This window comes from Histomonas meleagridis (genome assembly GCF_020186115.1).
Source record: "Histomonas meleagridis strain 2922-C6/04-10x chromosome Unknown contig_20, whole genome shotgun sequence".
NCBI lineage: Eukaryota > Parabasalia > Tritrichomonadida > Dientamoebidae > Histomonas > Histomonas meleagridis.
This window is the reverse complement of record NW_027150805.1, coordinates 1667417-1685913: the sequence shown is the minus strand read 5'-3', so window position 1 is coordinate 1685913 and position 18497 is coordinate 1667417. Positions and strand designations below refer to the sequence as shown.

The window sequence follows — 18497 nt, the reverse complement described above, 5'->3', positions numbered from 1 at the left end:
ATCCGACTGAATCTGAACTATTAAATAATGAACGATTTATTTCAAGTATTTTACATGTATCGAAAGTATTACAACAAATGAATGAGAATGAATCTATCGTTGAATCACGGAACAATAATTTTATTATTTTATATAAAATTGCATCATCCAAAAATTGTTCTGCTTATTATATGAATTCGAATATATTTTCGATTGGATTTTTATCATTTGTATTTGAACGGAATTTAACAGATTTTATATTAATATCATTTCGTAATATATTATCGAATTTATTTAATTTCTCTAAGTTAAAATCAATAAGTAAATATATTAAAGTTATCATTTTAGAAGCAACTAAAAAATTTGAAGATAATGAATATATAAATTTAATTACTATTTTAATGAAATGTTTAATTGATGGATTAAATAATAATATTAAATTATCATTAGGATTTAAACATATATTAAATCCATTAATTAATTTATGTTATATATCACCAAATGAATCTATTTTACATAGTATTTTAACTCTTTGTTTATTGTTTTGTTTGACTGATGATTCTTTTGAGTTTTCTTTTAATCAATTAAAATTATTAAATGAAATTATACATAAAATATTTGGAAATGAACCAAATGATTTAATATATAAAGATTTGTTTTGTTTATTAAGTGGAAGTTTTGGTGTTCAATCAAAGTTCTTTATAAAAGTTCCATCGATAATACCATTAATTATTTCATCATTTGGTGAATCGAAAAAATTCATTTCAATTATATTACAATTACGAAACTTATCGAGAATTTCATTTACAAATATATATCAATTACAAAAAGGTTATTTAGATTATATCTTAATGAAACGTTATATATCGAATGATAATAATGAAATTGAATTTTTTGATTTGAAAATGAAATTAATTTTAACTAAAAGAGAATTAAAAAATATAATAATTCCATTTATTATATCAATTAGTTCATTAAAATCAAATTATTTGTTTAGTAAATTAATACTTAATAACATTAATAAAAATGGTATAATTGAATTCCTTAATAATGTAATGCCAATATGTCAACATATAAATTATTCGACTTTATATCCTTTTGGTGATTTACCATTACAATTTGAAGTTAATGGGATTTATGATATTGATTTAAATTCTGGATTTACATTTAGTTTCTTATTAACTTATAATGATGTTTATTCTCAAATTCATAATAAAAAACATTATTTATTTACAATCATTGATATGGATAAATCAATGTTTTATGTATATATTCAAAATGGTTCAATATATATTAAATATGATGGTAATGGTATTCGTTCAACTGTTTGTATTGACAAGAAAATTAATTCCGATGAAAATGAATATATTGTAACACTTGTACCTGAATTAGATATTATTAAATTAAATTGTTATAAAAATGATATTGAATTAAATGAAGGCGAATTTTATAAATTTAAATTTGCGAAAGGAAATCTTCAATTGTTTTTAAATTATAATATAAATAATGAATATAATGAAATTAAAACATTTGGTTATTTATCGAAACTTAAAATATATTCTGGTACATTTAATGAGTTAAATGATTTTTATCAACTTAAACCAATTTTCTCAACAGATTCATTTAATAGTAAATATAAAAAAGAAGAATTCTTTGTTTCAAGGCCTATTAATAAAGCAATTAAAAAATCGAAATCATTATTAGTCAAAATTAATAATTCATTAATGCCTCCGAATAATTTATTAAAAATCTTTTTAGAATTTAATCAAATTAATACATTAATCTCGAATTTAAATATAAAAGGAGTTTTTAGTATAATTAAAATCTTATTTAATAATTCATTTGATTTACAAAAACAATTTACAAACATTAATGATATTTATTTGTTTTTGGTACAAAACGCAAGTTATGAATATTATAAAGAAGTCTTCGAAATATTCGAAGTATTAAAATATCAACCATTAATCCGAAAATGGTTTAACTTAATAATCTTTAATATATGGATATGGTATCATTGTAATGTAAAAGATTTCCAATTAATATTAAATCATTGGTCACATGTAATCATTTATTCTTATAATAATATATTAAAAGAAAATGATTACTTCTCTTTATTAATTACACAATATAAAATATTCTTTTGTTTCGAAAATGATTTATATTTTAAAGATCGATTTAATGAAACAGAAATTATAAATTGCGGGAAATTGTTTTCAAATGTTTTCATTAAATTAACTAATATCCGTGTGACTAACGAAGCAATTGATTTATATTTCATTCATTTATTAAATTGTAAAACGAAATACACAAAGTTAAGTTTTCTCAATTTAATTTTAGAGTTTTCACCTAAAATCGACTTAAAAAATCATTTTCCACAACTTTTATTACTTTTATCTGATGATGACATTGAAATTAATGAAGCAATATTAATAGTAACACATTTCATAGGTAAAGAAGATAACGTCGATACATTCTTTGTTACGATATTTAGAAATCTTAAAACTCAAACAGTTGAATTCTTTAATTTAATGTTGAAACATCTTTCGGAGTATCATAATTTGATATCTGTTTTGGTACTCTTAGCCATTAAATTAGGCGATGAATGTATGAATAATTTAATTGATTATCTGAAAGATAACTCGCAAAAGTTAATTAAAGCTTATCAAAACTCAACGTTTTGGATCATATGGATTGTAATGCTTACATTTAATGCGAAAAATGACATACGAATTAATGTGTGGACATTTATTTTTGCTGTTTTTTGTTCAAATGATGAAACGTTTTGTGATAACATTGATTATCTTAATGTTTTTGTACAACTTATTCAATATATTACAAACACTTATGATGAATCATTTGTTAATTCATTTATTTTTTCATTTATTTTGATTAAAAGATTAGAAACTAATGAAGTTAAATTCTTGCTACAAAAATTCTTTTCTTCCGTATTCTTTCATATTAATTGTCAAAAATATCATAAAATTTTAGTAAATGAATATAATAAATATTTAAATGATTTCGAACAATTCGATTTCGATTTCGACTTAATCGAAAATGAAAAGAAATCATTTAATAAACTCGAGGATTTCGAATACTTAAGTAACTTCGACGTTAATCAAATTCAAACTTCATTCCAAATTCGATTAAATAATGAAATGGAATGGATCGATAAAGATAGCGCTGAAATTGCATTATCATATTACAATGAAATACAACAATTTCATAATGAATCGAATGAAGATGAAAACGAAGAAGAACCTTTGATCATAATTTTCAAATATTTCTTAACTAAAGATAAAATTTATAATGATAAATTAAAGGATTTCGATGAAATAATTCAAAACGAATTGTATTCATATAAATGTACGATAAGTAGTATTTTGCCACAGATTCAATTGATTTCAAGAAGAATTTCAACAGCTGGACTCGGAATTGAACAGAATTCTGACAACGCAGAAGTGAAGTCACTCGACAAAATTCAAAAAGAGGAAAACCGTTTAAAGGATATAAGGCCAACTCAAAATGAAAACCAAAATGATGACAAACAAATTAAAAGAGATAAAACATTTTGTATATATTATTGCCCAATGAAGATGAAACGTGTAACACAAAAAACTAAAGGAACTCGAAGTGTTAAAGTTACTGATCCAATCTTTTCATGTGAATGCGAACTTATAAAATATTCAAGTCAGAAACGAGTTTTATTCCAACTGTTTAATAATCTTGTACAGATTGGTAAAGTTGTTTTTGAATCACATTTAATTCGAATTGTATTAACAAGAAAAACAAATAATTCAAATATAACAAACTCTTTAGAATTTTACCTTATTAATGGTCGTACATTCTTAGTAAGTTTTGATCAAAACGATTTTCCTAAAGTCCAAAATAATTTACCAAAAATTTCCCTTCCAAACGTTCAAATAATTCAAAAGAAACCGTCGTCATCGTTGTTTAACGACTTCCCAATAACCGTTAGGTGGCGTAAAGGTCTCATTTCCAATTTTGAATACCTTATGAAACTGAACATTTTGAGCGGGAGAACGTTTAACGATTCCAAGCATTATCCAGTCTTTCCGGCTATTTTACAAAACTTTAACTTAAAACAAAGACGTGACTTTACTGTGTTTAATAGCTTACTTCCAGATGAACAAACTGTTGTTTCTCCAGAAAGCTTTTTCTTGCCTCAACAATTTTTCAATGATTTCGGATTTATATATCAACACCGTAAGATCCTTGAATCTCCTGCAGTATCACAAAAGCTTCATTTGTTCATTGACCAAATTTTTGGTTATAAGATGCCAAAAGATTCACCAAATGAACAACTTTTCAACAAACCACATATCGCACGAAAACTTATTCAACCGGAGATTCCATCTAAATCCATGAAGCTTAGACTCAAAAATATCAAAATATCATTTTGTATATTATCACGTGAAGAACCTTTAGTCTTCTACTTACAAATCCTTTCCAACCGAGAAATGTTTCGTATGCTTCGAATTGAAACATATCCACAAATTAAAGCTTCACTTAGTGATGAACAATTTCCATATAACATCAAAAATCGTACGCATGTCTCAGGCTACACTAAGAAACTTGTTATTTTTAATCCTAAAAGCTGTTCATTAGAACTTTTAAAGAATCTTGAACCCGTTGACACTTTTTTCGTTCAATCAGAAAATCCACTTTTTGTATGCTGCGACAATTCAATACTTTACTGCTCCGATACAACCACTGTTCGAACGATGATATTTACTTCAAGAATAGACAAAGTATTAATGTGTGCTTCAGCGCCAATATATTTAATTAGTTCACAACCACAATTTAAGATTTTTGTTGTTGTGACGATTGATGGATATTTAAGTGTTCATTCATTAGTTACAGGTGACTGTGTCAACAAAGTACACATTGGATCGACTGTGAACTCGATTATCATCACAAAGAAATGGTCATTTATTGTTGTGTTTACTGATGATTTCATAATGCTATTAAGCGTTAATGGCGAAGTGATTAAGAAAAGAAGATTCGCGCGAAAGGTTAAATCTGTTTTCACGTTTAGCACCGCGTCGTGTTTCGATTATGTCGTGTTTACTAATGATGAAAATGAATTGTTCATGTTCGAAGCATTTCGGCCAGAGTGCATACAACAAATAGATAAGGTAAGCGGTAACGTGAAATACGTTCTGTATGACCCGATAATTTCATCAATTATTTGTATTTGTAGTAATGGAATTATTCAAGTGTTCCCACACGATCAAATAGAATATGTTTAATTAATAAATGTTAATGTTTTGTGACTTATTTGAAGCGGAAATAGTAAACGAAATTTGTTACAAATCATTTTTTGGAGGAAAAATATTAATAAAAAGGTTTGGGATTAGTCGTGAATTAAGGACTTAATTAATTACGTCGTCTTTTTTTAGAGTTCAACGATATTATGTTTCTTGATAATTATCAAAATTGATAAAAATTTGCAATTTGTGTTTTGCTATTATACATATATTTAAAAATGATTCAATTATAGTTTTATATAATGGGAAATTAAAAGACTTTGTTTTTTTTTTTTTTTTTTCGGATGATTTAATAAAACCTACATATCTAATATTTCCTCGTAATACAGACTCCAAAAACATTAGAGATACTATGGCTTTGGTTACATCTGTACGATATTGGGTTTGGACAACTGTATGGAAGGATAAAAATGAATCATCGGATCGACTTTTTAAAAAGGATAAACTCTTTTTCGTGTTAAATAATCGGCCTATCATGATATCAAAAAGTGAATTTTGAAATCTCACAAAAAATTGTATTGGGTTTCTGAAGCTAAAATTTTTTTTGAGAGAATGATGCGGAAATTTCATAGCTTTATACCACACAATCGTTGTGGCAAATGACACATCAAAACCAAATGAACAAATCTCCAAATCCTTAATAGCAATTATAAATCTAATTTATATATATTGTTATTATAATATCTTTTTTATTTTATATAAATATAATTTAATAAATATTCATGTGTTCGAAAATATATTTATTTAAAAAACAAACAAAATGAATTCATCACAATTACCCCCCATTAAAAATTGAAAGCTTCGGTTTCCGGGAATTGTGAAAAGCGTTATCGAAGCATTATTATGTTTGCCTTTTTGGTAGCGCTTGCTTCTTCAGCGACGTACTACACAGTGCAATCCGGCGATACTCTTTCAGCAATTGCCGTAAAATATGGCACAACAGTTGCACAACTTCAAGCATGGAATGGAATCACAAACGCCAACTTAATCTATGTTGGTCAAGTTCTTAAAGTTTCTGATGATGGTGGTAGCTCATCCTCATACACAACATACACAGTTAAATCAGGTGATACACTTTCCGCAATTGCATCAAAATATGGTACCACAGTTTCCGCTATTTGCTCACTCAATGGTATCAGCAATGCAAACTTAATTTATGTTGGTCAAGTTCTTAAGATCCCATCATCATCCAGTGGTGGCTCAACACCAGTTCCAACCCCAACAACAACAACAGGAACAGTCACAACAGCACAAATGCAAGCATTCGGATGGGTTGATACATCAAGCTCAATCATCAATGATCTTAATAACTGTCTCTCAAGATTCGGAATCACAAACCGTAACTCACTCCTTCACTTCCTTTCACAATGCGCACACGAATCAGCTCTTGGTAAGTATACTAAGGAACTTGCAAGTGGTACAGCTTATGAATATCGCTCAGATCTTGGTAACATCTACGCTGGTGATGGACCTAAGTACAAGGGCGGTGGTTACATCCAACTCACTGGTAGATATAACTATCAAGCGTTCGCTAACTATATCGGTGATCAGAATGTCATGCAAGGTGTTGATTACGTAGCTGTATATTACCCATGGACATCAGCTGGATTCTGGTGGTACAACAATGGAATGAACAGCTTATGCGCTAATGGTGCTACAGTTGAACAAGTTACTCTTAGAGTTAACGGTGGCTACAATGGACTTGAATCACGCAGAGCCTATTACAACAAGGCCTGTACAATCTTCTAAACCCTGATATTGGTTTAGTATTTTAAAAAAGTTTTCAATGATTTTCATTAATTTGGGGTTAACATGTTTAATTTTTCTTAAAATGATGCCTTGGAATTTGGACTTGAAATTGGTATTTCCGCAGAGATTTTGGGGTTTGTGATAGGAAAAAATGATGAAACAAATGATGTAATTTGTGGATTAATCATAAACTATTCAATTTCAAAAAGTGCACTTATGACGAAAAAGTGTATCATATAATAATGCATTATGAAAAGGCAGTAATTCTAAAAGTGTAAGTGGTGTAATGGTGGAGAAAAACGTTCAAATCTCAATGGAAAACAGGCTACCCTGATGTACATCAAGTAATATCACCACAGAATCGCCCATTGGTCCCCCTGCTTATTCCGGTCATGATGAATTTTAAGTTCGAGTTTTTCTGTGTATATTAGAATGTGAAAAAATTTCAAACATCGAAGCTTTTTTTCTATGAATATCTTCTTCACCGTTTTCACTTTTTTCAGGATTTCTAGGTTATTTATTTCAAGTTTTTATTAATGAAACAGCAAGAAATGGAAATATATTTCTCGTGAAACTTTTTTTTATGAAAAATAAAATCCTAAAAAATATTTATGGCTTATGGATCTGTATCAAGAAACATTGAACTTAATTGGAAAAAAAGGAATTGATATTAATGTCATAGATATTTATTCGTTTTGTTTGGAATCTAAATTAATAATTTGAAACACCAATATATTTGGAAATTATTTTAACTACTTTAAACGGCACTAATGAAAGCATCCTTAAAAAATTACACTGAAATTGTTGAATTACTTCAGAAATAATACCATCAGAACTAATTTCATCTAAAATTGAATTAAAAAATTCATTTATTCATGTTTTTTTGATAAATAAATTGAAGAATAACATTTAAAAACGTAGATCGAATATATATTATACATGTTACACGTTCTAATATAAGCATTCTAACACTGGTATAAAGCCAAAAATAATAAATTTTTACTGTTCTATCCCTGTAGTAATTGCATTCCTATTTCAATTTCTCACCATTATTGTAATGAACAAAAACTTTTTCGATAAATGACATTTGTTAGCTCCGGCAATATTGTTTATTTTTTGTGGAAGCTTCAGAAACAAAAAAAAAAAAATTGAAATTCAGTACTTTATTTTCTTTGTTATAACAGAATATTCGTGGCATTTTTTTTTTTTTTAATTAAAGCGATGAACCGGTTCCGTGAACGTTCAGCGAGAAGACAAAACGAAAAACAAAGTATTGCAATTGGAATCGATCTTGGTACTACTTATACATGTGCTGCTATTTATAGTGATGATGAACTTCAATGTATTCCAAGTTTGATGAATAATTCGACCATACCATCTATGGTTTTAATAAAAAAGGATGAAAGATTACTTGCTGATGAAGCAGCCAATAATGCACCAATGTTTCCACAAAATACGATTTATGATTCCAAACGTATGATTGGAAAAAGGTATAAAGATGTTCAAAAGTATCTCCGACATTGGCCATTTAAAGTTGTAAAAGGCAAGAATGATCGACCAGTTATCGAAATTGACTTGGAAGATGAGAAGAAACAATTTTATCCAGAAGAAATCTCAGCCATGATTTTAGGTCAAGTTAAGCAAAATGCAGAAAACTTTTTAGGTTGCAATGTCAGTGAAGCAGTCATTACAGTACCAGCATATTTTAATGATGCGCAACGCAAAGCCACCAAAGATGCTGGTATTATTGCCGGGTTCAAAGTATTACGTATTATAAACGAGCCCACTGCTGCAGCAATAGCATATGGCTATAAGAACATTGGTATATATGATGATGATCAACATATTGTTCTAGTTTATGATTTAGGAGGCGGTACATTTGATGTTTCATTACTTGAAGTATATGATGGGAAGTTTAAAGTTTTAGCAACTGCTGGTAACACTCATTTAGGTGGCCAAGATTTTGATATGCGACTTGTTGATTATATTGCAGACATTTTTAAAGAAATTCACGGAATTGATCTACGTGAAATCCCACGTTCGTTAGCTGAGTTAAAACGGAAATGTGAGAACACGAAAATAACATTATCGAAATCGAACAATGCTACGATTCATTGTCCAAATATATATGAAAACAAACAAATATTCAGAACAATATCCTTAAGTGAGTTTGAAAAATTATGTTCAGATTTATTTGATTCAACATTAGATACTGTCAAACGTGTTTTATCCGATGTTCGAATGGAGAAGACAGAAGTTACAGACGTAGTTCTTATTGGAGGCTCATCAAATATTCAATATATCAAGAAGATGCTTGGTAATTACTTTGGCAATGAAAAAATACGCCAAAACATTGAAGCACGAACAGCAGTTGCATATGGTGCAGCAATTCAAGCAGCTATACTTAAGGGTAATCCTCCTCCTGGTATTAAGTCAATGGAAGATGTTGTACCAATATCATTAGGTTTAAATGTTGATAATAGAATGTGTAAATTTATAGAACGTAATACACAAATACCAGTCGAAAGAGTACAAGATGATTTCACTTCAAAAGAAAAGAATGAATCTTTTGTATATATCGAAATATATGAAGGAGAAAGTGAAGATCTCAATGAAAATAATTTTTTGGGAAGTTTCGTTTTGGCATTAGATCAACCATCAAATTCAAAGCCAAAAATTAAAGTGAAGTTTTTCGTTGACGAAAATGGAATTTTACACGTTTCAGCAGTAGATGAAACAACAGGTAATAGTGAAAGTATTAAAATCAGTAATAATGCAGGAAGTATGTCCAAGAAAGAAAGAAAAAGATTAGCAGAGGCAGAAAAAGAATTCCAAATCAAACAAAAAAAGAAAGAAAAAATCGCAACCGAACTTAATGACTTGAAATCATTTTGTTACAAAATAAGAAGAAAAAATAAAACTAATGAAAAATTATCAAATAAAACAAAGATGAAAATCGAGGAATTAATTAAAGAAGTACTTGCATGGAAACCAAATGTAAATACTGTGGAATCGGAAGAAATAAATAATAAAAAGGAGAAATTGATAAGCGATATCGCACGATTGGAGAGAATTAACGAACCTGACGAAAAGGAGGAAGAGGAAGAAGAAGTTGTTGAGCCAAATGATGATAATCAAAATGTTAACCAAAATGATAGTAATGAACAAAATAATAATGCGAATAATAAACAAAATGATAGAAACGAACAAAATAATAATGCGAATAATAGCCAAAACAATAATAATGAGAAAAACGCTAACCAAAATAACAGAAACGAACAAAATAATAACACAAACGATAACAAAAATGCGAATGAAAAGCCCACTTTGCCTAACGACATCCCGAGTGATCCGGATGCCAACGTTTGCACCATTTGCTGAGCGTTTTTAATAAAAAAAATTTTTTACTGTTTTATGAATCCAAGCGAAATCTTTAGAACAAATTTATATGAGCGCATGCGAATGCAAATCATTTTTGCCTTTGTTCACTTGAGTAATTGTTTTTATCTTTTATATTACACATATAGAGAACCCAACGTCTGAATGACATTTCCATGTGCAAAAACCGTATAAGGCACAACTTTTTGAAAAGTTGTTTCAATTGAAGTTGTTTTTTTTCTGGTGTTCACAAATCATAACAGTTAGACGCAAATTCAATGCTTTTTTGAATAGTTTACATTCGATTTTGTGGTTAGCTAAAGAGACATTCATCTTCAAAATGAACCATCATTACTTATACATTTTGTACATATGTGTCCATTTTAAATGCAATTAAAAGGCCTTTAAGATTTTCTGAAATAAACAAAAATTTTGGAAATGATAACACGCAAAATTTTGTATCAAAAAATTTTATCACACCTAACACTAAAAAATTGCGCCCATATTGTAAGCATGAATATGTTTTTGTCATTGATTATATACTTTATTGTATTGAAGACAATCATTTTTTCAAATTATCTAAGAAACATTTTTATCCATCAGATTGCATGTTGTTTTCTACGCCAATTATCAATGAAAATTTAATTATAATAAGTTCAACTTCTAATTCCACTCTATTTCAAATCTTGGAAAGAAACATAATAAATCGTTATTTCAATTTAACTCATTGGTTAAAGCATTTGTATAGTTTTGTTCAAAGCTGTATTCGTTTTTATTTAGTTTACCATTTGCTTCTTATTACATTGAACAATAAGAAATCTATATGCAATGATATTATCACAAAAATAAAATATCCAAATTGTCTGATCATAATTGTGTTTCTAATATTTATAGTGCATACCATAGAAGTATTCGATGCTGATACAAAAACGCTTTATATAACAGATTCCAGTGAATTCACACAAGATTACAAGGATGAAGCAATACACCTTAACATTAATGGTGATTTTGCTATTGGTTACTATTCATTTTATAATTGGAATTTGCTAATTTCTGTTGAAATTGGTGACTTGGTAACTGCAATTGAAGGAAGTGCATTTGAGCAATGTTATGATATAAAAACAGTAGTAAATGGTGAAAGTGTAAATATAATTGGTGATTTTGCATTCAAGGTATGTGTGTCATTAAAGGATATTGTCTTTCCAAGTTCAGTTACTTCAATAGGAACAAATGCATTTCTGCATTGTTATTCAATAACAAGTGTCACAATTCCAAGCACTCTTACTTCAATTAGTGTTAACATATTTGGAGCATGCAAAAGTTTACAGAACATTATAGTGGATGAAAATAATCCAAATTATGCAAATTATAATAATGATGGCATTATTTATAACAAAGCTCTAAATAAAATCATCGGTTATCCGGCAGGAAAAACGAATGTAATATATATAATTCCAGATACTGTAACTGATATTGAATATTATGCCTTCGAATCAAGCTATTACTTGAAAAATATTACAATTACAACTTCAGTAACAAATATTAACAACTATGCATTTTTTATAATTGCACAAGTTTAGAATAAATAAATGGAAATTTATCACAGATTTCAGAAAATATGTTTCAATATTGTTCTTCAGTAAAAACTATAGCAATATCAAGTACTGTAACTTTGATTAGTTCATACGCCTTTCACTCATGTTCAGGTTTAGAGATTGTTACAATTGGTGAATCTGTTACTACAATCGAATACAATGTTTTTCAATTTTGCGATTCATTAGTAAATATTACAATTCCAAAATCAGTTACTTCAATTGGTTATGGATCTTTTGCAGCGTGTCATAATTTACAATACATAAAAGTTGATGAAAATAATCCAAATTATGCATATTTAAATAATGATGGAATTCTTTATACGAAGGATTTTGAAAAAATCATAAGCTATCCTACTGGATATACAAATAAAACATATGTAGTTCCTGATACTGTAACTGAACTTGAGCTTTATTCATTTTATTCATGTTATTTTTTAAGAATTGTTACATTTTCACATTTAGTAACTATCGGAAATTATGCATTTCAATATTGCTATAATTTATCTAAGATTATTTTTGGTGAAAAATTAACTACAATAGGAAATTTTGGGTTTAATACATGTTCTTCACTATTAAATATTACATTACCTAATTCATTAACTTCAATTGGAACATATGTATTTCGATATTGTAATAATTTAGAAGTTATTTCCATAGGTGAAAATGTTCAAACAATAAATACTGGAACTTTTCAATATTGTTATAATTTAAGACAAGCTCATATCGGTAAAGGCGTTACTAAAATCAATGGATATGCTTTCAACAATTGTAATAAACTTTCATGGATTTATTTTTATGGTGAAAACAAACCAACATTTGGTAGTAGTGTATTTACGAATGTACTTGCAAAGATTATAATGACATTGGATACATATACCGGTACAAAATTTGGTGATTTATTGGTAACATTTGGAACACTTGATGAATGTCTCCCTCCAACAAATACATTCACACATTCAAATACATTCTTGATTACATTTACACAAAGTAATACTTTTAGTCAATCAAATACTATTTCGCAATCAAATACTTTTAGTCATTCGAGTACATTCAGCCAAAGTAATACATTCAGTCAATCAAATACATTTTCACAAACAAATACTTTAAGTATTTCTAATACATTTAGTCAAAGTGATACATTTTCAACAAGTAATACATTTTCACAATCAAATACATTTTCACAATCAAATAATTTTAGTCAATCGAATATATTTAGTCAAAGTAATACATTTTCACAATCAAATACATACACAAATTCTAATACATTCACCAAATCAAATGCATACATACTCAAGACCATCTACTCAAACTAGCACATTTACAGTATCAAATAAGTCAAATTTAAACTCAAATTCATTTATATCAAATTTTTCATTAAGTTTTTTGTATTCACTCACTTTAACATATTTAATTTCATACACACAAACATATTCACATCAAAATTATACCTCTATAACTTATACAGTTTCAATTATTAACTCAGTTCACACATATATTTATACGGAATTTATTTATTACGAATATACAATTATTATATTTCCTTCTGCTTTTAGTTTTTATTCTAATTTCTTTACTATTTTTTATGCAATCGAAGATATTGACGACAATGATAACACAAACAATAGCATTATAATTGGTGTGATTGTTGCTATAATTGTTATTATCATAATTGTTTTACTTATTGTGCTAATAGTTCGTATTAAAAACAAAAAGCGTGTGTCTGTTGAACAAATTTCTAATAGTTTTGAGGATGTTTCCATAACAAATATAAATGCGCCATCAAGTGTATTGTCAATGACAAATAATGATGAAGATCCATTTGCAAAAGACTTCAAAGAAGATAATGGTATTGATCAACTTTCTGTATAAGTTATAAATTTTATAATTTTTTAAGGAATGGGAAATAGAGTAAAACCAAAATTTTATCATTAATAACAATATTAAAATATATATTTAATAAAATTCATCTGTTGTTATTTTTATCGCTCTTTGGTGATTCATTTATTCATAGTGTGATGAATTATTATATGTTGAACATACATAATTATGTGGACATGATTTTGTATGAATAGATTAAAAAAATACTTTTTTAAAAAAATTTATTAAATATAAACAATCATAGTGTAATGACGTGCTTTTTAAAACCATTGTGTGCTTATGTTTCTTGTAGTAATGAAAATCAATGATCACCAAATGATCGATGAAAAAAGTTCTTCAATAGAAGCTCTCTGAATTTTGATGTATTTCGCATCAATTTCTTGGTTCCCATCGAAAAGTATTACCTGTATAAACTGTTCAATTTGTCGAATAATTTCCTTAGCAGCCGATAGCACTTTTTGTAAATTCTGATTTTTGACAAATTTCGAATCCTCTGGAAGAGAATACTTTATGGACATAGACTCCTTTTCGAAGTTCCTACAGTTGTCGGAGACAATGTGAACAATTATGCCATTGTCAATGATCTCCGAGTTAGGTGGATATTGTATTACTCCAAGTTCATTTGGAAATGAAACAAAATATGACTCATTAATTCGTTCAATAAACTTTTGGTTAACTAAATCTTGAATTGAAAAACAAACAGAGTCAACGTATGAAACTTGTTCGTCAAACTTTAGAAACACTTGAAATGAATCAACTTGTTTCATGCTTTCAAGTACAATTTGACAAACAACATGAATTCGTTGTTCATCTATAGGCAAAATCATACAGCTGCATATAAAAGAACAACTTTTGGAAGATAAGAAAACATCTAAAGGATGAGGAAATTGATTATTACAACAGATATCAAAACTAAGTCCTTCTGCGTTTTCAACCCAAAACAATTGCTGTGAGTCCTCGCTTTCATCTTTTTCTTCTTCGGGAGGAGATCCAAACAATGTTATCATCGGAGGAAAAATTTGGTTTTTTCCATCGATAAGATTCTTACGTAGCGCTAAACGAGACCTTTGGTCAGACAACTGTGAAATTCCAGTCAAAACTCGCGAATCAAGAGCATTTATGATTGAATGTATCGTCTGATTAATTGGTTCGATTTCATTAACATTTAGTAAAGATATTTCACTGTTCGTGTTTTCAATAACAATTTGATCAAAGGGAGAATGAATTATACAAAAATCAAGAATGTTTTCAGATAATTTTGTGATTGTGGATGAAAGAAAATGAATCCCAAAAAGTTGGTGATCTGCGCTTAAGCAAACAAACATTTGTTCGAAGCAATCTAAATTGGCATAATCGATCCGGATAATTGAGAAACCAACTTTCACTGATTTGATTTCTGAATTTAAAGAATACAAATGAACGTACCCATCATTTGTTGAAAACGCTACAGAGTTGTCATCAAAAAATGTGGCACATTCCATTTTAATTGAAAATCCCTGAGGAAAATTAATTGTTTTCTTTGGAGTTATTATTAAGGAAAATGGAATAGCTTTAGATATTAGTAATGCTCGTGATGGGTTAGAACAAATTATGATTGAATCTGGTGGAACATTGCATATCTTTGTATCTAATTGAATATGAATCAACTCATCGCCTCTGATTTCAATTTGCTGGAACTGGTCAAAAATTGCAACTTTGGATAAATCGTTATAACTTGGGATTTCTTCAAAAGACATACTATAAAATGATAAAAAATATGAATTACTTTCTGACATCAACGCAAACCCAGGTAAGCCTGATTCATCATTAGATGTTTCAATTATTTTTTCAATATGAAGATTTTCGGGAAAATTGATATCAACGTTTTGAATTTTTTGGTTTACAAACTTATAAAGAGATGGAGGTCCGCTTTTTGGTTGGTGAATCGCATATTCCCCACACCCGAATAATTCTGTGGGCTTCGATTCTTCCATTTCCCAAAGAGGATAAATTGAATAGAAATAAATGACATAAAAAATTGAATATAAATATCTCTGGTACGAAAATTGACAAAGTTGTAAATAGGAAAAACACTCATTATGAAGATGAAATCATTTTAATAAATTATGATATCCATTAAAAAAAAAACAAATAATTTGTATCGGAGTAACAATTTTATTTCATGGTTTCACATCTAGTTATTATTAGTTAAATAATTTCAAAAGTAAAATAATGAATAATTTTTTTATTGATGTATCTACAAAAATGTCAATAAAAAATTAAATAAGTCATAAACGATAATAACTTTTCATCTTTATAATTTTTTATAAAAACAATTTTAACAATAAAATTTTTTACTAAAAAATATCTGGTATGGGAAAAGTGCATTTGCCCCATAAAAAATTGTTTGGAATTTGATTAAAAATGTTCAAAAATTAAATTTACTCATCAGAATCGCTGTCGTCGCTGCTTGTTCCACTTGAACCTGAGGACGAAGAGTCATCCGAAGACGACGAGTTATCAGATGACGTCGAATTCTCATTTTCATTATCATCCGATTTGTTTTCTTCATCAGCTGAAGTTTCTTTTTGGCTTTTCTCGTCATTCTCTTCTTCATCTTCGTGCTCTTCCTCAGCAACTTTCTGCTCTTCTTCAGCTTTTTGTTCTTCAGCAATTTTCTGCTCTTCTTCAGCTTTATGCTCTTCAGCAACTTTCTGTTCTTCTTCAGCTTTTTGTTCTTCAGCAATTTTCTGCTCTTCTTCAGCTTTATGCTCTTCAGCAACTTTCTGTTCTTCTTCAGCTTTTTGTTCTTCAGCAATTTTCTGCTCTTCTTCAGCCTTTTGCTGTTCTTCGATTCTCTTTTCTTCAGCAATTTTTTGCTCTTCTTCGATTTTACGTTCTTCTTCAACTTTTTTATCCTTTTCTTCTTCGTGTTTCTTTTTACCGAGTCTTTTCTTTGGTTTCTTTGCTTCTCTTTTGTCTTTGTTATTATTATTAGAATTATTTTTCTTAATAATTTTCTTTTTGCCTTTTCTTCCTTTTGATTCTTCGTTTTCATTTTCTTTCACTTCCTCCGCAACATTTTGTTGTTGTGGTTTAGGTTCTGCGTTTTCATCAGATGTTTCCGAGTTATCATTATCTGGTGCAAATTCATCGAGCACCATATTATCTGGAACATACATAGCGCGAGTCTCTATAATGCTCACTGGCGCAAATGGATCGCATTTTTGATATATGTGTTTTGGTGAAAAGAAATCTAATGGAGATTGGAACTTTTGTTTTTTAGGTTCGTCAGTAACTTTTATTAAGTCACTAACAGAAAGGTTCTCAATGCTCTTTAATGGTGGTGTTATCTTGCTTCGGATTCGTACATTGTAAGGAAACAAATAAATGGTCGACGGTTTGGAGACCGTTTGCAGTTTTGGCATTTCGGAAATTTTTGATGAGGGAAATGCACCGCGTGTACGGTCAAGAGCTGTTTCTAGGGATTCGTCACGTGCTGCTTTGAATTGGCTTTCAATGATTTTGAGTTGATTTCCAATTTCAATAACTTCTTTTTGGCGTTCATCGACTTTTTGGGTGAATGTGGTAGCGGCATCAGTAATACGGTTCTGGAGGTCGTTGAAAAAGTCCTTGATGAAACGATGTTGCGATTCAAGAGAATCTCGGGGATTGGATTTGAGTTGATTTTCAGCTTCCTTCATTTGATCTATGATGTAATCGTGGTTCATAATGATTTCTTTAAAGATGGAGTTAAGTTCTTCATGTGGGGTATCTGGTAACTTTTCTGGTTTTTCGGATTTGGTGGCTTTGGCTACAGCTTGTGATGGTGCTTTAGCATTAACAGCAAAAGAAACACGTCCTTCACTACCACGTCGTTGGCGTGTTGGTGTGAAATCGACTTTCTTTCTTTTGCTACTTTTTGATTTTGGCTTCGATGATTCAACATCAGAAGAAGAAGAGCTTGATGATGATTTATGCGTTTCAACTTCTTGAAGTTTCGATTGTGAAGGTGGATTTGATTTTTGGTTTTCGTCAGAATGATTAACTTTTGACCTTCTATGTTTTTTCCTTCTTTCCCCTGATTCACCTTGTCTTTTACCATTTTTTGTTCGATGACGTTTATGCTCATGTTTTTCAACAACTTTTGGTTCTTCTTTTTCCTTTTCTTTTTCTGACTCGGAGTTTGAGCTGTCACTTGATGATGATTTTTCTACGATAATTTCGCTAGCTTCAGATACATCAGACATCTTTAAACGGTTCTATCAAATGTTAAAATAAAGTTAGCAAAATCATTTCACTTTCTGCTAACTTTTTGTTTCAAAACCGGTAAAAATTTCAGTTCGAGCTGCTCCTACCCTAGGGTATATATATAGCCTCCATATTGGGGTATATCTGAGTTGTTTTTTCATATCACAAGTCACAATAATGTTACCAAATGTCCATTCTCTCTTATAGATTTCTTATTAATTTGAAGATGTATTTTGAATGAATCATTTCTGTCAATAATTCATTCCCAAATATTAAGAAATTATTTTATCTAAAGGTGATAATATTTTGATTGTTTACATCCTTTGAATTTTCAAATTTATCTAAATGTTACAGTATGGTTTTTTCATATCACTTATTGTATTCAATAATAAATTCTTTA

At 28.9% G+C, this 18497-nt stretch overlaps 5 protein-coding genes across 5 annotated transcripts; 3 read left to right on the top strand and 2 right to left on the bottom strand.

Annotated features, from left to right (window-relative positions):
• Positions 1-3992: 3992 nt before the first annotated feature.
• Positions 3993-5249, top strand: GO595_003069 (Beige/BEACH domain containing protein; the record flags this gene model as incomplete). The annotated part of the gene is made up of 1 exon (XM_067916049.1): positions 3993-5249. The coding sequence occupies one exon, from the start codon at positions 3993-3995 to the stop codon at positions 5247-5249; it is 1257 nt and encodes a 418-aa protein (XP_067776870.1).
• An 861-nt stretch (positions 5250-6110) lies between these two features.
• On the top strand, positions 6111-7016 carry GO595_003068 (LysM peptidoglycan-binding domain-containing protein; the record flags this gene model as incomplete). Its single annotated transcript, XM_067916048.1, has 1 exon — positions 6111-7016. The coding sequence occupies one exon, from the start codon at positions 6111-6113 to the stop codon at positions 7014-7016; it is 906 nt and encodes a 301-aa protein (XP_067776869.1).
• Positions 7017-8237: 1221 nt separating this feature from the next.
• Positions 8238-10397, top strand: GO595_003067 (cytoplasmic heat shock protein 70; the record flags this gene model as incomplete). Its single annotated transcript, XM_067916047.1, has 1 exon — positions 8238-10397. One exon carries the CDS (start codon positions 8238-8240, stop codon positions 10395-10397), a length of 2160 nt encoding a protein of 719 aa, XP_067776868.1.
• Positions 10398-14175: 3778 nt separating this feature from the next.
• GO595_003066 (uncharacterized protein) lies at positions 14176-15840 on the bottom strand (the record flags this gene model as incomplete). Its single annotated transcript, XM_067916046.1, has 1 exon — positions 14176-15840. One exon carries the CDS (start codon positions 15838-15840, stop codon positions 14176-14178), a length of 1665 nt encoding a protein of 554 aa, XP_067776867.1.
• A 447-nt stretch (positions 15841-16287) lies between these two features.
• GO595_003065 (DUF4047 domain-containing protein) lies at positions 16288-18096 on the bottom strand (the record flags this gene model as incomplete). Its single annotated transcript, XM_067916044.1, has 1 exon — positions 16288-18096. One exon carries the CDS (start codon positions 18094-18096, stop codon positions 16288-16290), a length of 1809 nt encoding a protein of 602 aa, XP_067776866.1.
• Positions 18097-18497: the final 401 nt, after the last annotated feature.